Source organism: Ursus maritimus, unplaced genomic scaffold, assembly GCF_017311325.1.
Source record: "Ursus maritimus isolate PB19 unplaced genomic scaffold, ASM1731132v1 scaffold_32, whole genome shotgun sequence".
Classification (NCBI taxonomy): Eukaryota; Metazoa; Chordata; class Mammalia; order Carnivora; family Ursidae; genus Ursus; species Ursus maritimus.
Window position 1 is genome coordinate 3,805,523 of NW_024425786.1, and position 21,664 is coordinate 3,827,186.

At 59.4% G+C, this 21,664-nt stretch overlaps 1 protein-coding gene across 1 annotated transcript in view; it reads right to left on the reverse strand.

The window, feature by feature from the left end:
- Positions 1–6,844: 6,844 nt before the first annotated feature.
- The window catches only part of NPHP4 (nephrocystin 4), a 156,036-nt gene continuing 141,216 nt past the window's right edge, over positions 6,845–21,664 (reverse strand). Inside the window, exons 21-31 of the mRNA XM_040645683.1 lie at positions 19,949–20,160; positions 15,993–16,219; positions 15,598–15,784; positions 14,704–14,787; positions 11,511–11,667; positions 10,863–10,948; positions 10,219–10,304; positions 9,176–9,347; positions 8,422–8,601; positions 8,039–8,182; positions 6,845–7,433 (exon numbers count right to left, since the gene is read on the reverse strand). Of these exons, the coding sequence (XP_040501617.1) occupies positions 7,293–7,433; positions 8,039–8,182; positions 8,422–8,601; positions 9,176–9,347; positions 10,219–10,304; positions 10,863–10,948; positions 11,511–11,667; positions 14,704–14,787; positions 15,598–15,784; positions 15,993–16,219; positions 19,949–20,160 (1,676 nt within the window). The 3' untranslated portion in view covers positions 6,845–7,292. The remainder of the gene's footprint in view (positions 7,434–8,038; positions 8,183–8,421; positions 8,602–9,175; positions 9,348–10,218; positions 10,305–10,862; positions 10,949–11,510; positions 11,668–14,703; positions 14,788–15,597; positions 15,785–15,992; positions 16,220–19,948; positions 20,161–21,664) is intronic.

Consider the following 21,664-nt stretch of genomic DNA (forward strand, 5'->3'; position numbering starts at 1 on the left):
ACAGAGTGGACTGCCAATTGGGGCAGGGGGGCAATGAGGATGCCCCCACATCCTGGCCTCTCAGTGCACAACCAAGCATGCCTGTCACTGGAGAGCCCAGCCCAGGACCCCAACCCTCACTGGGGACAGGGCGGCTGGAGGGAGACAGGCTCCTTCCCACACTGAGACCAGCCTGGCACCACCTGCATCAAGACCCCCAGTGAGGGTCAAAGACACCATGGACGAGGCTCAGAGGCAGAAACGGGGTCGGGGCCAGGCCTACCCAGCAGGGGTCCCCATCCTGCCAGCAGGACCTGAACCGGGGACATGGGGCGGCAGGCTGAAAGGTCCAGAGCAGCAAACGAAGCTGGAGGGTGCTGTGCCCATCACCTGGTGACATCCAGGGGACACTCCTTCCCCTCCCATTTCTTCTAGCCACCAGCACCACGCATTCCGTCGTAACCCAGTGCCAGGGGAAGGACCAGGATGTGCACACGGGTGGCCGACCTAGGCTCCTGGCAAGACCTCTAGCCCCCTGGGCCTCAGTTCTCCAGCCTGTGGAGCGTCCGCGGGGCCCCCCAGGCAGGCTAGGCCTGGGTCCCAGAGAGAAGGCATTGATGGAAGCCGGCATCCGCACATTCGGCAGCTGTTGAGGGAATGGGGCCCAGACTTTGGAGGGGTTTGTTGTGGCAGGAGCGCCGAAAGCAGAGCAGCAGGACCAGGACAGAGCGAAGCTGTCACAGAGGCTCCGGGGCCAAAGTGGCGGTGTGTCCACTTTCTGTTCTCCGGGAGCCACGGGTCACAGTCCTGCAAGGACTTGGGGGACGGTGGGAAGGCAGGGCCCGGGAGGGGGGCTGTGGGCAGGCCTTCCCCCCATTCCTCGGCTCCCGCGCCCTTGGGGCAAAGCCTGGCGGGGTCACCCCAAAGGGGGCTTCAGACCAGAATGTTCAGCTGGGATTCAACTCTGGCGTCACAGCCCAGGGAGGCCTGCGAGGCAAAGCCGCCCAGCTGGAGGCGTCAGATCCACAGGGACCGACGCCAGAGAGACCGTGACCTTCCTCCTAGGAGGCCGGACACCCGAGCCTCCCCTCAGCGCTGGTAGTGGACCCGCCTCACAGACAGGAGACTGACGACCCCGCCCCACGGACGTGAGACCGACAACACCCACCTCCCAGAGAGGGCCACGGGGAAGCACGGAGAGCAGCCCGGAGGCGGCGGCAGCGGTGCCGGGGCTGAGGCGGGAAGCACAGACCCGCGTGTCCGCACCACGGCGTGAAAGGAGGCTCCCCGGACTCTTCGCCCTAAACGTCCCTAGAACCCGCACGGGCGCGCTCGTCTCCGGGCGGAGCCGCTGGCCGGGTGTGTGGCTGCCTCAGGGCTGAATTCCGGCAGCGACATTCGTCTTTAGAACCGCGAGGCGCCGATCCGTGCGCGACGGCGGACAAGCCGAGAGGACAGACGAGCCGAGGCCGCTGCTCCCGGCGCCACCCGGCCGGCCAGAGAGGCCACGCCGGAGCCTCTGGAACGCACGGGCCAGCCTGCCTGCGGCCCCGCCTCAGCCGGACGGCGCGCAGTCCCTGCCGGTTCCACGAGTCCCGAAGACCCCGGGACCGTGTGCGTCCCCGAATTCCTTCTGTGCTCGCCTCCCGGGGCTGCCGCACAGATCAGCACAGGCTCGGCGGCCAGAGCGTGAGCTGCGGGGGCAGGCGGGGGAACGGGCCCCAGGCCTCTGTCCCAGATTCTGGTGCCTTCCAGCAGTCCTGGGTATCTTTGGCCAGTAGATGCATCACTCCCCTCTCGGCCTCTGTCGTCGCATTTCCACATTCTCTGTGTGTCCCCTTCTAGCTCCTATGAGGACACTCCCATTGGCTTTAGGGACAGCCCCAATCCACTACGATTAGATCCCCAGCATTACCCCGATGACAGCTGCAAAGGCCCTCTTCCCAAATAGGGAACACACAACTCACCCCTCCGCAGGTAGAATGATGGTTCCTCGGCCCATTTTCCAAGCCGACCAGCCTTTCAAGTCCTCCCCAACAGCCTCGGAGCAGTGCTACCTCCCCCAACACGGAGACAAGGCTCCTTTGGCTCTGAACGGCCTCCCACGGCGAAGTTCAGACCCAGCTTGGCCTTGGGGTCAGAGCCACGGGGCCCACGGGCGTTGCTGGCAGTGTGTCCCGACTAAAAAGGCTTCCAGGGTATGTGGCGCTCCCCCGCCTCCCTCATCAGCAGGACGGGCCTCAATACGCACTGCCAGTCCGCGGGAGCTAGGGCAGCACGAGCCCACGGTGCTCAGGCGCTCAGACACAGGACCCGCTTGAACCCGCTCGAGGCAGCCCCGGGCTGCTTCCCTCCCCCTCCTTTCTCCCTGTGAAGCTCTCAGCGCACATGCCTGAGAATAAAACAAACCGCTACATTGAGACTGTTGGGGGTCAGACCATCAAATGCACCGGACCCCGTACAGTAGCAGGAAGAAAAGGTTGTTAAGGAAACATAATGGTTGTTTTCTCCAACCTCCTAGAACCTGAAGCAACAATTTTTAAAGGCGCCTTGATTTATTTCTAAATAGAGACAAACATAGCATTAAATCATTATCAGACACGAGAAAAAGCAAAGCAGCTAATCTGGCTTTCATTTGACTCCATTTAGTTAAAAGTGGCTTTCAACAGGGGTGGGAGGAGGAGAGCAGGGGGAAGAAATATAATAATACCAAAAAATGCCCTTGATGGAAATGATAAGGTTCCCGTTGAAAGCTGGTGTGGCTTTGTGAGCAGGAAGAAAGCAGCCGTTCCTTATCGGGAGATCCTGAGGCGGGCCAGCTTTCTCGTGGAAACCCCCTGGCTGCTGTCGGCGCCAGCTGTACCCTGGGACCGGCAACCGGAAATCCAAAGGCTGGTTCTAGTCCCGGGCACTGGCTCAGAATGCTTTGGGGCTCGTGGAGGGGAGAAGGCCCACCTTTCACAGCCCAGAGCGCACCATGAAGCCGACCTGGGGTCTGGGCCCCAGCAGAAGAGCCTTAGTGGCCAGATCGAGGTCACAGGCCTGACCTTTATTTGACACTGGAAATCTATCACAAGAGAAATCTCTGTGCTTTGTGCGAATAGACGGAGAAAGGAAAAGAGGGAGGAAAAGTCTCAGAATGGCGTCAAGGTTTGAAAAGCACAAGTCCCAACTTGCACCCAATTCTCATTCCCCAGAGGGGTCCCAAATCCTTACCTGTACCCAGGACAGTGACCAGAGGCCAGTCCCACGGGGGAGGGGGTTTGGAGGAGGAGCCACGAAGGGGAAGAGAAGAGGAAAAGAACGTCTGTGTATAGACAACCTGCTCTTGGGATGTAACGAAGTACAGATGCCCCCTCCTTGCCAGCCGAGCCCAGCATCCCCAGCCCTGCAGGCACCGAGGCCGTGGACGGCGTGTTCAAGCAGACAGCCCTCGCCCTTGAGTGGGCACTGGGCCAGGCCACTGGGTTAGAGCGGTTTACTAATTTGGCGCCTGTCCACCCCAGCCCCATCAGCCCCTCATGACCCCAAGAACCAAGCCCAGGCTCCTCCCCGCAGCCCAAGGGCCCCTGTGAGCTGGTCCAGACCCTCCACTTCTGGCTACTCGATTTCATCCATGCTCTGCTCAACATCACCTCGGGGAGGCCTCAACCTCCTTTCTAAAATAGAAAATCCCCCTTCGTGCCCTTACGCCGCTTTTCCCCCTCGCAGACTATCACCGCCTGACTCTGTAGGATGTGCCATTTTTTATTGTCCGGGCCCCACAAGGAGGCCGGGTCCTGGCCTGGGGCAGGGACTGTGTCTGTCTCGTGGCACCGCACGCCCCCTGCCCCACCTAGAGGGGTACCCGCAAGTCCATGTTGAATGAAGGAATGATTGAGGGAGTGACGAATAAGTGAATGAGCACAGCTGCACTGGCTGATGGCATCTGTCCTGCTGAAGGCCCTGCCACTGCTTCCTGCCGTGCCCGACCACCGGGGCTCCAGTGAACAAGCCCCCCCTGGGCCAGCACCACCACTCCCGCACGGTAGGGTCACGGTAGGGTCACAGCTGTGCAGAGGCGTGCACCCAGAGCTGGGGACACTGCTGTGGTGTGACGGCACGCTTCGCAGGTTTCCACAGCCCCCTACCTGGGCATCCAGCACCAAAGGGCTGCAAATGACCCATTTCAGTCTTTGTCTTACAGCCTAGACACCGGATAAGGATGGTCCTGTGGCCCCACCGTCGTGAAGGACAAAAGGGCCTCATGGTGGATCTGCCTCCCTAAGAAAAGGGGCAGCCTTGTGACCTCCCGGCTCTTGGGAGCATCTGGAAGGAGGAGATGGAGGTGAAAGGGTCCCCTGTCCCCTTCCCTACGGGCGTCCCCTCCCCACTCCCCTCCTCCCACCCTGTCTCGGCCAGGACAGCGAGCACACACAGTCGTCACTCCTCAGAGAGCATCTCCTGGCCAGGGCTCAACGACACATCAGGTGGGAGAGCAAAGTCAGCGGCCTTCTCTGCTCGGCCCATCCCAGACCATGACGCCAGCCACAGAAAGCAGGGAACCTAAGTCCTGGCCCCCGGCCAGCAGGAAGACAGACCCAACATCCTGACCTTCCGCCGGGAGCCGCACAGCACAGGCACTGAAGGGCACAAGAATGGGCACGAGCCACAAACAGCAGGGAGCGAGGGGGCTTCAGGGAGGGCTCGTCTCCGTAATGGGCACAGAACACACCCGTGTTTCACGGGCTGTGCAGACCTTCCAGGAGCACAACAGAAAGACAACCTCCTCCTCTGCTCTCTTGAGAAGCCAGCCTGCTTCTGTCACCCAGAGCATCAGCTGCCCCCCAGGGAAGCCACCCTTCCCCCCCAGATAGCCCCCCATGTGTCTGCCCTCAGACACCTTCTCCTCCTGCCCTCCCTGCCCCGCATGGCCATGGGACCTGCAACGTGCAGTCCCGGATTGCAGAGCTGGGCTGCTTCCGTAGCACGGGGGCTCCCAACCTCCCGCCAGCCACCGCCCTAAGCCCAGTAGGCCCTGGGAAGGGGCCCCCCGACTCTTCTCTCTCACCTGATTGTCCCGTGGCCACAGTCCTCTGTCACCTACCCCTGGCACAGACCCTGTGTCTGGCCAGCCATTGATCCTACAGCCCATGCGTCTGGCTGAGGTTTTCTACGAGAGGAGGAGAAAGTGGTCCCAATCACCCTCCCCAGGGAGAGAGCGGAGAGAAATGGAACATTACAGCTTCATCAGCCCATCCATAAACATTCAAGCCATCTCGCAGGATAAAGCCCGAGCGCTCGGCCTGCACATCTTCCTACCTGTCCGGGGCAGGAGCGAGTCTCAAGACACTTAACCAGAGCCACGCAGCCTCGCGGAAGCCGCAGAAGACTAACGGAGCAAGGCCGACGGAGCAGGCCGTCTCCTCCCCACACCTCGGCGGGCGAGCGTGGCACAGTGGACCGCCCAGATGCTGGCAGGGAGTGACAAGCCTTTGCAACCCCCACCACAGCTTCCCACGTGGAGCTCGGCAGGCGACGCTGCACACCAGGGCCTGGCGGTCTCCCTGCAGGCCGGCGGCCAGTTCCCTGGCTCTGGCTACACAGTCTGCTTGGACTGGCACAGGGTGTAGACGAGCTGAACTCTCGCCCTGTGACGGGCAGGCAAACTTAGAAAACACCAGGCAGGGGCAGCCAAACAACAACAATTTGGTACATTGTGACATGGTAAAGAGACCCATGAATACACGCGAAGAACTCTCCCCGAATCCATCCTCCACGCTGCCCTGTGGTGCCCACCCCTGGCGTGGGGCTCGGGACCCGTGCCCAGGCAGAGGTCGGCTGCAGCACAGATGCGCTCTTTAACCCCACTCCCAGGCCCGAGGTCGAAAACGGGGGCAGCGGGTGTCCTGCCTCTCACCTACGTGGCATCTGGCCGCGGGGCTGCCTCAGTGACCATCTCTCCGGGGCCTGCTCCGTCGTCTCTGAGCGCCTCCGCGCCCTGGGCTTGCTCCTCACCGCGGGAAGCCTCCCCGGTTCGTGGTGCCAGAGACCCAGCCCCACAGGCTTCCTCCCGCGGCGGCCTCGGCCGCTCACCCGCACACTCGGATGGCTGGCCACCACGCTGCTGCCTTCTCGTCACCCCAAACTTGGGAACAGCCCGGCTTGCCACTCGTCAGGGCTCAGGCTCCCCTGCTTCCTTCTTATCCACGTTTGCCATGAACGGAAGGTAAAGCTTTCGCTATAAAACCACACGGTGTTCTGTCTCTCAGCCACACTCTACCCTCCAGCCTGTCCCTCCATCTCCAAGAGTGCTTCCAGGCTGTGAACATCCCCCAAAACCTGCTCCCACCTGCTCGGTAGTCACGACCCCGGTTGCCTGAACATGACACCCAAAAGGAGGGCAGTTCCCAGACCCCTTGGAGCTAAGCGCAGGCATGTGACCGGCCTCTGGCCGATGGGTTTCTGGTACACAGAAAAGGTTCCCCTGCCCGCGGGGCCCCATCCTAATCCCTGGAAGCTGTGACTGAGTAACCCAACACGCAAAAGGGGACTTTGCAGGTGGGAATAAGGGAAGGATCTTGAGATGAAGCGGTTGCCCTGAATTTTCCAGGTGGGCCCAATGTAATTATAGGGGTCCCTACTGGGGGAGCAGGGCGCAGAATCAGACGGGAGCCAAGACCAGCAGAGGCAGAGGTCGGGCCACCTCGCCTCCCTCAGGCCCATGCCGACTCTCCGGGAGGCCAGACGCCCCAGGCCACCCCACTGTCCCTCAGCCATGCTGTCCTCAAGGGAAAACCGTGCTTATGCCTGGTGAGGTCAGAGCGTCTGACAAGGGTGAAAACAACAGAAAGCACTCAAGAAAAACATCAATAGAGAAAACAGGTAAAAGTTCAGTATTTCATACATAACTTTAAAAAAGATACGAAAGAATACTAGTATAAAACATAGCATAGAATAATTTTTGTACAAAATCCAGTAAGAAAACAATTTTATCACTTAAAATGATTCATAAAATATATTCTGCTAGAAAGCAAATCAGCGCGTCACAGACCGTGACACCTGCCCGAGTGCAGCAGAGAGAAAGGCGCCCGTGCTTCCCGGCGCCAAGCCCTCCCGTGAGGACGCCCGCGGGGCTCGGCGCACGGCTCACGCCGGCAGCAGCCTCCTGGACACGGGCACGAGAGCCGGTCAGGAGCACGGCAGCCCCTCCACCCTCGGCCACGCTCACCAGTGGCCCGGGCAGGTCAAGGGGAGGAGGGGTTCCACAGGGCCGGCGCACACGAGTTCGTCCCTGCGCTGTGGCGGGAAGGGGACCACCTCCGGCGGCTCCTTTACTGGTAGGTGACCTTCACGCAGAACGCTTCTTCGTTTTTGTCCTCGTGGTCATTGATGTAAATCAGGATCTCCTCCTCCCCGGCGCTCTGACGAGGTGCAAACCGCAGGCCAATGGTGTAGGTCTCCCCTCCCCCGACCTGGAAGCAAGCATCCAGTCCTAGCCCTACCCCGGCCACTGCTCTCTACTCTGGCAGGTTCTACACGTGCAAACCCAGGCTGACGGGGGCGGCGAGGCTGAGGCCCCAACCCCAGTGGCTGATGCAGGCAGGACTCCAGACACTCGGTCTTCTGAACTAAACTCCCCAGTGTTCCTGGACACAGCTGCTCTTCCCACGCCCCGGGGATGCTTTGCAATTCAAGAAGCACCCTCCCCTGACAGACTGTGATCTGCTGTACTTTCTTCAAAACACTCAGAGCAGAGAAAAGGCTGATTTGCAGGGCACTTACGGATAAAACCGCTGGTCACCTGCAGGGCGAGCGGGCCACCAGAGCCCCTGCCACGGTGCCTAGATGCAGGGGCCCCAGGAGCAGAGGCAGAAGAGCTCAAAGAGGGGTGCCCACCCCCCCACATCCAGTACCTTCCCTGGTTCAGATCGGCACTGCTCTCTCCCAGGACTCTCTCAAGACCACCCATGATTAGACGGAACGGTTCCTAAATGCGGTGCCGACCCTCAGGCCTCAGGGCTCCCGGGAGACGCAGCCCCCCACAGGCAGCCCTCCACGCCCCACGCAGCGCCCGCACCTGGAAGGAGTCCTCCCTGAACTGCAGCAGGTCAGGGTGGTCGCTGTGCAGGTGGTAGGTCCTCTGGGAGGGGTAGGGGTTGGTGTAGGTGATCCGCTTGTTGGCGCCTTTGCCTTCCCCCGCGGCCAGCGTGATCTCGAAAGCCTGTGTGGGCGGGGGCAGCAGTCGCCCTTCCTGTGCCTGCTCTGCACGTGCGGCCCAACTTCGGGCATCTCCCCGAACAGGACAGACCGCCGCCGAGGGGGCTCACCGCACAGAAGCAACCCACACCCCGACCCCCAGGCCACAGGCCACGGACAAGGAAACTCCCGCCTGAGACCAGGTCACAGGACCAGGTGACGATCAGGTGACAGACCACCCACGCCACGCACGCCCCTCCAGACCTTGGAAATGAGAGGTGGGCGGCAAGAGAGGCACAGGAGCCACGAGGCCACCAGCTGGTGGTAGTCCACGTCGACCAGGTTAAGGTGGATGAACCGGTTCCCTGCCCTACGGGGCCTCACGGCGACATGCAGGTCCTGCACCCCGTGCGGCGGCAGCACGAACACACCCTTGGGGTCCGTCTTGAAGAACAGAAGAGAAGCGGGTCAGGACACAGTCCCTCACACCAGCAGCCCGGGGCACAGAGAGAATCCCAGCCATTCTGGGGGGGAGGGGGCCCGAGTGACAACGTCAGACCTGAAACTAGACCCAGCCACGCCGTCAGGGTCACAGCGCGTCGCGGCCGGCATCGCTACCCGTGCGGGCAAACGCCCCCTCCACCCCCGGCACCGTCCCCTGAGCACCAGAGCTGCCTCAGCGGAGGGAGATATCAGCGAGCTCCCAGCGCGAAACCCTGGCAAGGGGTCTGCATTGCCCTCACTATCCAGATGCACAGTTGTGGCTAAATTAATTCCAGAGCTGCTATTAATATTTGCCTTCCAATAATTCTAAAAATTGGCCTTTGGGGTTTATATGTCACTCATCCCATGATGGCGCATCCAATAAAAGGCAATGTGAATGAAGACGCTGCCAAGAGTCTTGAAGGAGCCGTGAGCCTGTCCTCAGGACCCACGCTGGCTACAGCCAGTCCCCACACGGTCCATCCCCAGGGTGAGGCAAGGATGGGGAGAGGCCAGAGAACACCCGGTGACCTACCTTCAGCTCCTGGGGGTGCGAGGTGAAAGCCTGCACTCTCCTAACCGTCTGTGTCCCCCGCAGGACAAGGGACAGGCGGGTTCGCTGGCCCGTGACACAGGAGACGTCCACACGCTGCAAGGAGTGGAGGTGGACCTGCCATATCTGGATGGGTGTGGCCAGCCAGCGATCCCTGCGCAGGACAGCAGCCATTATCATCGTTGGTGAGGACAGCAGCACCAACCGTGACAGAGAAGCCAGGAAGGAGCCGAGAAGGTGGCCAGGAGGACACGGCAAAAGAGACAGGGTGGAGCCCAGCTGCCCCCCCCCGACTTTGAAGGCCCACTTTGCCTTTGCACCACAACACCCTGCGTGAACGACAACATGGGCTTCTGCCAGAAACACAACAACCCCAAACCAGGTGGTGTAGGGTGAAGCCCATGGAAAGCAGGACACAGAAGAGTATGTAGGCTTGGAGGTGACACAGGCCGGGGCTCTCAGGCCCCGTCCCAGCTGCCTGGTGCTGCAGGATGATACTGACTGACCCTTTCCTGTGACTGGGGCTCAGTAACCCTTCCCCTCAGGCTTGTCCACACAGCCCGAGACAGACACTGAGCACAGCCATCCCCGGCCCCATTCTCAGATGTCCGATCCAAAAGCCCCTAGGCTGGCCAAGCTTTTAAAGATCCTCCCTCAGGGGACTGGAACAGGAGACTTCCAAGGAAAAGGTAAAGGAACAGGGTCATTTCAACTGAGTGGGAGAAGCAAGAAGGCAACGTGAGCACTGTCTCAGGCATGGAAGGATAACAACCAGCACCTTCCACCTCCCCTGGTCGGAACCGGTACTGCCCTGGGACACGCTCCACCTCGAGTTTCTCTCCTTGGTGGGCTCTCCGTGCGTCCCTCAGGCCGCAGGTGCCGCTCTGATCAGAGGGCGCCCATCACGAGGCCCCTGCCAGCCCTGGAGTCTCCCCTCCCATGGCCAAAGGCCCTTCCAACGCTGCAGTTGCTTTCCACCCCCGCCCACCCCTCCAGACCTCCGGGGTTCGGGTCCACGGACTTACGCGTAAACAGTGACAAAGAAGTCTTTGCTCTCCGGGCTTGGACCACTAGCCACCTTCAGGAACACGTCCCGTGGCTCCCCGGGGCCCTGGCGGACATGAGGTGCCCTGAGAACACCGCCTGCCCTTCCCGCTCCAAGCCCAGCCCCCTGAACCCGCATGAAGCAGAAGCAGGTGGGAACCAGGCTCCCTCCCTCCCAACAGGTGTTTAATTTTCGGTATTAGTCAGAATTCACTGTTGTTTTTTCACTGCAAAAAAGAAAATCATTAACTTCTTGATTTCATATTGAGTTCAATAATTATATTCTGCAGGAGATTTTATCCAGTTTCCTAACCAGTCACAACACAACTATTGCCCTTATCCTTTACACAATGGCAATTAATAAGTAGCTTAATTACCACTGACTTTATTCACTTTGCTTCTTGCCTTTTTTTTTTTTTCATTTAAATTCAGATAATCAAAGGACTGATCTGCTAGCAGAAAAGATGAAAACTCATGCATAAAGCTCCCACAGGGATGTCAAAATAGCCTGGTAGCACCTTAGAAAAACACCACTTAACTGAAAACCTACAACGAAGAGGCTGCAGGAGGCCAGGGGGCTCTGAGGACGGGGGGCTGGCTGGGTGATGGGCTCGGCAGAACTCACCACATTCTGGGTCTCACAGATGACGTTGGGGTCGCTACAGCGGACATGGACCGGGGGTTCCTCACCAGGTCTTCCCACGGGAGCACCTGGGGCAGGGAATATCAGAACAAATGTCTTTTCTGGACAGGCCTGGGCCGTGTGATGTCACTGTCTGGGGCCGGCCTGGCCCGTCACAGGTATTCAACAGATGCCTGCTGGGAGATGGGCGATGCCAGCCTACCCCAGCCCCGTCTGCACGGGCACTGGCACTCCCGCCATAAGCGCGTCCTCGGGGACTTATCCGAAGGCAACAGGGGACTATGGAATAAGGTGCCAGACACAGACGACGCTGCTGTGCTCCAACAGCACCAGACAGAACCAGACAAGTGACTGAGCAGAAGGCACGAGTGTGCTCAGGCACAGCCCTTGGGCCATGGGCTTTAGGAGGCGGAATCGGCCAGCCAAGGGTGCACCCTGTCATCTCAGAGGACGTGAGAAGGTCACCACTTCAAACGATACAGGCAGGTGGCAGAATTTACAGGCGGGTCACAGTTTGGAGTAAGAGCATCACAGGATAACATGACGATGCCACTTGCCACCCTCAGGGAGACACCTCTTCCCATCCGTTGAACCTGCAAAAGGCCAGCCGCGGGGACAGACGGGACGTGCCTGGAAGCGTGTGCCAGGGAGGCAGGCGGATGGCCTTCTTCAGGAAGGTGAGCTCCGGGTGGTAGAAGCGGAAGACCTGGTCCACCACGTGGGGCTGGGTCTCCACGGTGAGGCAGAGCACGGCGAGGGGCTTGCCGCCGCTCCCCCGGAACAAGACCTGCCGGGAGAGCAGACAGCGCCCGCATCAGCACCGGCACGCAGGCTGGCGGAGAGCTGTGTGCGCCGCGCCGGCCTCCGCAGGCCCCGCTCGGGCCCATGAGGCGGGAGGGACAGGCACTGTGAGAAACGGGCACGGAGTCTGCAGCAGCGGACACACCGCGGGGACGGCAGCCGGCACAGGGACCACACGTGGGGCGGCAGCTACTGCAGTTCTCCTAAGTAGGGCCCACACCTCAAATGCCAGTTAAAAGGTTTGCGGCCCCAACGTCAAACCGTCCTCCAGCCGCCGTCCCATTGTCCAACACGCCTGCCGCGTGCGTGCAGGGAAGCTGCTCCGAGGGTCTGACGTTAACCTCACCAGGTCCTCGTGGGAGGCAGTGGAGCACGAGCTGTTAGATTCCAGACGGTAAAAGGAGGCTGTGCTTCAACCAAAAAGGCTAGAAACACAAACTTCCTTTTTTAAAAAGGGGCGCCTGGGTGGTTTCGGCTCAGGGAGTCTGCTTAAGACTCTCTCTCTGCCCCTCCAGCCCCGGCACGCACATGTGCTCGCTCGCTCGCTCTCAAAAGATAAATACACAAATCTTTAAAAAAGAAAAAAGAAAGAAAGAGCAGGTATCTTTATTCCCCAACTCCATCTGGCCCTGAGCTGTCCAGATCCCTGAATGAGGGCAGGTATGCAGCCCGGCACCCAAGGCAACCTTCCCACATCAACAGAGAACCCGGGAAGACACGTTTATTGTGAAATCTTTTAGACGTACATATATAAAAAGCTACATAGGAAAAGCTCTGTTTAAGTCATAGATCGTAACAGGACAGCCACCATGAACCCAAATCCCCGCCTGGGATGGACCCGCCGTCCACACTGCTTAGCTCTGGACACCCTGCCAGCCCTGCCCAAGGAAGCCCCCCTTCCAGACTCTGTGGGCCCCGTCCTGGCTTTTCTTGGCTGGTTTCCCACCTTCGGATCTTGGCTGTGCGGGTTCGGAGCTTCACCTGAATGTCTCCCCGTCTTGTGTTGCGCTCAATCGTCTGGGAGAGAAGCTCCCACAAGCACACTCACCACCCCGTCATCCGTGCCCTGATGCTCTGGCCACACTGCACCATGGAGACCACATGTGCATCTAGGGGCTGCGGCTGCTACAGACCCGTCTCTGCCCTACACACCCCACCTCTCCCTCCCTGCTCTGGCCCCACCACCCACAGTTCTGCTCCCCTGTCCGCTCCTGGAAGCACGGGGGACAGCCAGGCTCGGGACGAAGGGGACCTTCTGGTCAGTCCCCATCCCGGACACCTGTCCTTGCCCAGCAGCGGCAGTTCCTCTCACAGTGGGGCTCAGATCCAGGCTGCAATTTTCCACCCGGCAGCCCCAGCAATGCCAGGCGGCACCCTCCTCCAGACGGGGTCTCAGGCTTACCACCCACTCTGCGCAACTGAGTCTTAGCATTTCCAGCTTCAGCCCTCTGTTCCTTAGCACGGGGAGGGGGGTGCAGGTAGCCACTTTTCGGCCATTTCTACCTCCTTGAAAGCTTGGAGTTCTGGTTTTACCCTTCCAGCGACCTGGTTAACACGTGAGCAGTCAGCCTAGTTAACAGTGCTTCGAAAGGGATGCCGTGCCAGACAGCGGGCAGTTCCCGCGCCCGACGCCTGCCACAGACGAGAAGCAGCAAACGTACAAATGTGCGGTCATAACGAGACTCCAAAAAACTGACCACCTCTGGACGTTGCTAGGGTGCAATTCATTACTCTGAAAACTGATAAATAAAATGAAAGAATCCAACATTTATCCTGACTTTCTGGTTTAAAGTATATTTCAGGGCAACCAAACTGCTGGTGGGGAAATTCTTGCTTACAGCAGAATCCCAGCTAACAAGTACAGGAAGAATGAAAAAAGCTGAATGTCCCCATTTCCCACCCAGAAGATGCGTGTGGGCAGTGAATCGAGGTGGACAGCAGACACAGGGCACTGGGGTCAGCGGGCCCGGACTCACCCAAACCACACTTGAGAAGACAAGTAAGCACAGGGTGGACTACTAGGCGATTTGGAGGGTCTGTGGCCGATCGGGGGCAGCGATGGCCACACAGCGAGGCTGAAAGTCCTTATCTGTTAGGCACACATGCTGAGGGGATCATGGGTGAGCCCCTAAGATTTCTGGGGTTTGCCTTCAAACTCCAAATCCATGTATGGAGAGTGTACTAGCCTTAGATTGCATCAATAGCCCTACATAAAGACCTGACATGGTCCTTAAACAAGGCAAAGCGGTGCCTCCACATTCAGCAAAACGAAGCAATTTCCACTGGTGACGGGACCGTGGGCAAGCGGCCACCACAGCGAGGCAGGAACACAGGTCCGCCATCGGGCGCCGGCTTCTCATCTGGGACTCAATGAAATAATCTCTTCTCAGGGTAAAGTCTTATTGCTTCTGTTTTTACTTTCAAACTACTTCCAAAAGACATTTGTCTTACCCAAAAAAAGCTTTAGAAAGTCCTAAAAGCAAGTGTCCTGAGCTCCCCTTCGGGACATCCTAGAGGCAGGCTGCTGGCGTGTGCAAACACGCCTTCCCTTCCAGCGGTAATGAGGATTCCCAGAAGTAACCCCACACCCCCACACTGATCCTCTGGGACATGGGGATGCTGTGGGGGAGGGTCAGGGACCAGTCTAACCTGTGTGTGGTGGCTGCGTGCTGGGACACCTGTGCTCCCAGGGCCATGGGAAAGGCACCCAGAGCACCGAGGGCTGCAAGGTGGCAAGTGGCCAGGGAGAGGCTTCCATGCCAGACACCCACTCAGAGGCCGTACCAGCATCGCCCGAAGCAGTCACTGTCGTGCCAGACAGGAAAAGTCTCCCTCCACAGGCCCTGCTCCCCCACCGCCATCCCCGGCCCGCAGGAGATACAATGAAGGGCAGAGGGCCAGGCCCCAGCAGCCTGCGTAACAAGAGAAGTCATGAACACTTCGCCAGGTCCGCTCAGAGGATACCTGGCTCTCGCTGCAAGACCCCAAACTATCTTTGATCAGAGGTGCCCTGCCCCCTTACCTTGGCATGCTTAGTGGGCATTGCACTGGACTTCTGGGGCAATCCGGCGTCCGTGCCCTTCTCAGATCTCAGCTCAGCAGAGGCCTGTGAGAAACCAGCCAGCACCAGCAGGTCACGAGATGGGAGTCTGAGGGTGATGGGCCCTTCTACCTGCAGGACTTCTCCCTGTAGGAACAGCTGCCACCAGGGCCGAGGGCTCCCATGCACCGTCTCACCTGCTCTCACAATAACCGTGTGCACGGTCACTGTCATGAACCAGCCTCACTGCCCCAAAGAGGGAGCAGGGGCTGCCAGAACTGTGAAGGCCCACCCGACATGAAACCCAGCTCTGCCTGAAGCCAAAGTCCTGACGTCTTCACTGTCCTTATGACCTCTTGCCCCAGAGTGCCTCCAAAGAGCCTGCACAGGATTCTGGGAGCCTCTGAGAGCTCCTCGAGCCCCCTTAAGTGAGACCCACTATCCTACAGAAGCGACCCCAAGAGCTCAGTAAACAGGATGAAAGGCACGCCCGGCCCCCTCGCGGCCCCAGCCCACCAGTCACACCCATCACTGGAAACCTCCAAGCCCGCACGCCCTGCCGAGGAGGCCTCTGAACCAGAGCACGAACTAGAGAACACAAACTGCTGGCAAGGTTCTACCCATCAGCTCTTCCGCGGCAAGGCAGAGGTTCTGTGCCCGACAAGGAAAGAGCACTCAGAGGGGAAGGGCCGGCCTTGTGCGAGGCGCACCGTGTGCGTGCCCGCGTAGGGGCTGGCGGAGCAGGCGACCACCCGAAGGCTGAGCGGTCTGAGCAGTATGGGGGGACACGTGGGCGCGCCCCACCATTATTTCGCCGAGTGGATCTTCCCATGTGCCTGACAAGCCCGTCTGGCATTGGAAGAATGGCCTCCGCACCTGCACCAGGGCCGGCGGCCCCCCAGAGAAGGTCTGGTATCTGAAGGGGATGTGGGCGGTCTCCCGCGGGCGCAGGAAGATCTGCGGGGCGAGGCTGCCCCGCAGATAGAACATGTCCTCTTCCACCGGCGTGTGCAGCTTGGCTGCGTCTTTGAAGTACTTCCACTCCCGACTGTCCTGGATGATGCTAGAAGGCAGGGGACACACGGGGCTCTGAGGCAAAAACGCTCCTCCTGGTGAGTCCCCTGCCCACCCACTCCGAGCTGGCGCCTGGGACTGTGGGCGAAAGCCGGGATCGGCAGGACCCTCGAGGGTCGAGGGCAGCTTAGCTTCCATTTCAGGGAGAACCCGGAGTTACCCCAGGTGACCCCGGCGGGCCCACCACTCTCTCCCACCTGAGCTCGGGACTGTCCACCTCGATGGTCACCGTGTGCTGCGTGTTGTGGGGGTTCCTAAGGGCAAACTCGAAGAACTCAGCGGTGCCCAGTGTGACGTGAATCGTGTGCTCGGTGGTGATGGCCAGGCTCAGCGCGCTGGCGATGCTCTCCGCCTTCGTGCGCTCCCTATAGGCCGCGATGACCTGCAGGTCGCGGGCGTGCTGCGCGCGGACGCTCTGCTGAGCCTGCGGGACACAGGTGCCAAACCAGGCCCCAGTCCTGGGCGTGCTCTCCTTCTCAAGGGCTGGTCGGCCACCTCCCCCACTCCCACCCAGAATACCAAATTTCTTCTGGAATCACCACCACCCCTTCCTCAGGCACCTGAGTTGGACGGGACTGGCCCACCCCCAGGTCCAGAGGACAGAGAATGGGTCTACACGGCACTCCTGGCTTCTCTCTGCCCTGCAGCGGTCTCCCCTGTAGGAGGTGGGGTCTGCCCTGCATGCTCCCAACTCTCCCCAGGCCTCGAGGCTGGAAACTGGGCACAATGGGGAATTAGAAGCAGAGGCTTCTAACAAAAGAGGGAAAAATGGCCTCAAAGCTACTAAGACTGGTGATGGGCTCACTGGCCAGGTCCCAGCGTGGCAGCAGGAGCCCTGTCTGCAAGCAGGGGCCTAACTGACCTGAGCCAAGCCAGAATCTACACAGCGGATGGGCTGCCTTCCTGGGGCTCAGCCACGGTCCTTCATCCACCTCCTTCCTCGATGCCCTCACTGGTCTTGGCCAGCACGGTGTGGTCCAGAGGCTTATGTTTCTTGTGTGACTCATACTAAAGAGTGAGGTCCACAGCGACTTTCCTGTGAGACCTAGAAGGGGACCCCCCCCCACCCCTGCTCTGTGCTGGGGAATCAGCCAGGCCCCGTGCTGAGAACCTCTGAACACTGGGGAGGCCCAGACATCAGAAGGCAGAGGTGGTTTGAATGCCTTTGGACTTCAAGTCAAGAAGTAAGGACCAAATTTCATTTCTGACTTAAATTACTTTGGATACTGACGTTCCAACATCCAAAACTTTGGCCTTCCCCTCACATGGGGGTTGAAGCTGAGCCTTTAATTTCTCCCTGGGGATCTGAGAACAGGAGGGTGGTCACGCTCATATATGAGACCTCCCTCCACAGACCTAGATGATTAGAGCTGCTTCGTGGAGTGTGGGATGGCATGGCCGGACGTAATTTAGGCTGAGACACAGAACACAGAGACAGTGCACTATGCTGACCCACCCACAAGTCGCAGAACAAAACGTGTACTGCCCACCAGGGGACCACCCGCCAGTGGACAACCCACCACAGGTTCTAGGGGAGAGGCCGGGGGCCGGGCACGGCGACAGCCACTCCCCAGTTTACCGCAGACCAGATGGTGAAAAGCCACAGGCAGAGTCAGCATGACCCTGGGGCTTGTGAGGAGGGACTCTCCTTGCCTGTCCTGTGTCCTTCCATACCACAGAGGAAGCTGTCAAGAAGCCTGGCACCCCTGGCCTCCCTCTGCCCCACAGGACATGGGGTGACTTCTCCGATAGAAAGTTCTGGAATATGAACCAGGCAGGCATAGCCCTGCCCTCCCTCAACTCTTCCTTTTGGGATCGACAGGCCTGGACACCACATCAGGTGCTCGCACTGCTCCTACCAGCGGTGGGGTTAGTGGCCTACAGCCGTATGGCCTCACCCAGGGGGTTTGGGTCTGATGTTAGCTCCAGACTGTCACAAGCACCCTGACTACAGACAGAAGCCACGTCTCCAGGATCTGCTTCACCAGTCACTAGAGTCATCAGTAACCGAGGTGACACTTCAGTCTCTCTCTACATACTCCTGTCTGACCTCTCAATCGATTCGAAAGTCAGACAGACGAAGGGTGAGGACACTTATGGAGCCCTTGGGTCCCCACAGGCAGCAGAGCCCAGTGACCAGGTTAAGGATGGGCACAGTACCCAACCAGAGCACTCGTGAGACTGGTAAGCCTTTTGCCGGGATTTCTGGAAATAAAGCTCTCTCTTCTGTGGCCCCTGGCACGGAATGACAACATGCAACGGCATTAGTGCTGCCACACTGCTACTGTGAGGGACAGTCTAGGGGCTGCAGGGGGTGGGCAGAGGGCAGAGGTGGGGGGCCAGTCCCACGGGCCTGACAGCAGGGGCCCCAGGCCTGCCTGGTCAGTACCAGGCCCAGAGTGCTAGGGCACCTGCTCAAACACGGAATGGCTGGTCCACAGTCCAGGCCAAGGGCCCTGGGGACCCCGCTGCCGCACAGACCTGTGTACGCTGGGCTTTGTCACTGCAGCCTCAGAGGATGCCCCACAGGAGAAGACAGCCTGCCAGCCCTTCTCCCCAGGCTGGGGCTCCATGGAGAAGGTGCCCAGCACACGGTCCTCCTGTGGCCGGGGCTCCGCCTGCAGACAGCGGCTGACGCCGCCCAACAGCAGATGGGACAGGCCGCCGTGCCAGGCGCCAGACACGGAAGCTGAGCCACCCTCATACGACACTGGGACTGTCCCAAGCAACAGCGGGGACACCAATGCGGGCATCTGGCCCCACTCTGTGCTCCACCACCTCCCCGAGAAGCCCCAAACCATCAGCATCCCTCGGGCCTGTGACGACGGCCGGGGAAGCAAGCCTGCACAGCGCTGCGCTCTGCCTCCCGAGGCACAGCCCCCCGGGGCCCGAGACCCAAGACCAGCTGACCACGTGAGCGCATCTGGCGCCGACCACCAGCCAGGGGCGCAGCATCTCGGCCCCAAGCACCGCTCCACTTCCGGCTCTCACCAGAGAGGCTGTGAGAACTCTCTATGGGGGAGAACCCACTGCCTACTCGATGAAACAAATCACTTTCACCTTCAGTTCTCCAGCTTGCTGACCCAGGAAAATGATGAGAATTTAGCGGAACATTTCCTTGTTTTCAGAAATCCAGGTACTTCCAAATTCACTGCTGTACTCAGAACGGGGCTCTGAGCTGCAAATCTCTACCAGCACACATCAAACAGGAGGAAAGCCACCAACACGAAGGTGAGAACGGGATACCAGCACGAGCACCGACGGCACCTCACTGAGGACCTGCCATGCGCCGGGCCCACCGCCCAACGAGGCGGAGCCGCGGGTGAGCCCGGGGGGCAGCTGACACAGACACGGTGCTGCCGGGCCGCCAGCTCCGGGGCCCCAGCCTCAGCAGCTGCCGTGGGGAGGAGGCCCCTCCGGACCCCAGCCCCGCCAGCTTCCCCGAGCCCACCAGCCCCGCCAGGCCCTCTCCTGGACCTCTCCTCTCCCGTTAGACTCCACGGTCTTGCTCGCTGGCCTGTTTCCGTCTCTCTTGTTACATCCCACACCTGAGGGCAGGAACGTTCCCCAGCTGCTGTGAGCACGAAGGGAGGTCTATTCAGACACCTGCCTGCCTTAATGTAAAGGGTGATCCTTGAGGATCTTTCTCAAGGCCCCTGTGGCTTCTTGATTCCATAAACCCCCCAAGTACAACCACTCTCTCCTCCTAGGCCTATGCTGCAAAATATGGTAGGGTCTTATCTAGATTTTTAGATAAAAATGAGATTTTTCTGGTCAGAATGATTACTTGATTTGCACTGATGACCCACTCACAGCTCTGACCCCAAACCTAGGGGACCCTCAGAATCCCCTCTGGAGCTTTCTTAACAGCCCAGGTTATGGACCCACATGTGGGTCCCAACTGGACACAGGATCTCCAGGGGTGGGGCCCAAGAATCAGCTTTCATAAAAACTCTCTAGGTAACTGACTTGAAAACCTCCCTTGGTGGCTGGGAGGTCCGTCTCCCCTACGTTCCACAGGTAGGATTTGGGAAGGAGAGAGAGAGCCATGTGGGAGAAAAGAAAACAGAGGACAAGGCTGCTTTCATTCACAATGACCAAGGCCCCCGCATGGGGACATCCAGGGACAGTGGGAGGTGGACAAAGCCCTCACCAACATGCTGGCCCCCCAGCAGCTGAGCTCTCCTCCGGACTCCTGAAGGCGCACGGACCTCATCCGCTCCAGCTTGCGCCTGCGGACAGCGTCCCCCTCGCGGCCAGCGCCCTGGGGCCCCTTGCTCCTGTGCTGCGAGTGCGTGAACAGCATGGCGGCCAGCTCACGGTCCATGTCAACCAGCTTCTGTGCTTGGACCACATTTTTTACGGCTGGAAGGTTCAAAGAGGGAGCAAGAGATTAAAGTGTAGAATTTACATTATTTAAACAGACCCGGCAACAAGCTTCCAGCCACCTCACCCAGGGAGGGAGCTCAGCAGGCACCCTGCCCTTTCCTGTACCTTCTAAGATATTGATAAAGATGGTAATCCTATAAGCTGGTCTCCACAATGTCCCCCCTTTACAAGCCTTTCAAATAAAGGAATGCTGATCTTGGTCCTTAGAGACAAATTAATACACCATTAGGTGACTTTCCAGAGGAAAATAAAGGTCAGTGTTCTAGAAGCTGACGCTCTCTGGATTCTCAAGGGCCGCTGATACCCTCACCCAGGATGCAGCCCCACCAGCAGGAGCCTTCTGACGTGGGGACCACTCTGAGATCTCAGGACCCTGTCCCACCATGTCCTCAGACCCACCTGTGTGCTCAGATCAGGAATCTGGGGCTCTGATGAGCTGCTCACTTGGCCTGAAGCCCCAGCATGGGTTGGGGGAGGGGGCTCAGACCACTCCGGCTCCCGAGCTCATGCCCATGACTGCACCCAGCTGCCTCTAGACAGCCCAGCCCCCAGGGAACCGACTCCTCTGGGGGACTCTGCTCAAACCCTGGACATACACGGAAGCCGCGTGAGCAGACAAACTGGGGCTGAAGCAGGCCAGGCACCAGCAGGCAGAGAAGCCACATTTTCTTTGGGTGACAAAGACACACATGGCACACGGAGGTCACAAGCTGACACACGAGACTCCCAGACCAGCACTCACGCTGGCGCAGGCGGGCAGAAGAGAAGGAGCACCCCAACTTAGGAGCACCCCAACTTAGGACTGGGCCCTTCCTGAGCCTCAGGCATCCGCGGCACCCACGGGAAACGAGCGCCCTGCTGAATCAGCCGGCCGGGTCGCACGCCGTCACCGCATCTCCAGCCTCCGACTCCATGTGGTGGTAAAGCAATCTCTCCCCTGCCTCGCCCACCTCTTCCTCCATTACCCGTAACAAGGGCTATTTTCAGGTTCCTCACCACCATTTTAAAGCTGTTCATTGCTTTTCAGATGCCACGAGTCGGTTTAGACAAGTAAGAGGCCATCCCCAAACCATCCTTCCACGTCTCAGGTGCAGGCACAGTGGGTACACCACCCCACCTAGGTCGGCTTTGAGTGGCCCGAGGCCCACCGTCCCGGGGGAAGGAGACAAGCGAGGCTGGGGGCTAACCAATGAGCTCATGTGTCAGACTGCATCACCCAGGTCCAAAGAAACCAGAAATGAAATTCCAGCACTGCTCAGAGCCTGGAAGCACTTTCTAAAACTCTGTACGCTTCCTACTTGCCACGCCTTGCCCAGGGGGGAAGAAGGGCTCTCTGACGGAACGCCCCATCCTCTGTCTTTGATCAAACAGGAAGAGGGGGACCAAGGACTCCAGAGACTCTCCCTTCACTTGACAAACTCTCATAAGTTACAGTTCCCCACACAGCCTGGCAGAGCCCCTGACCTCCTGGGCCCCAAGG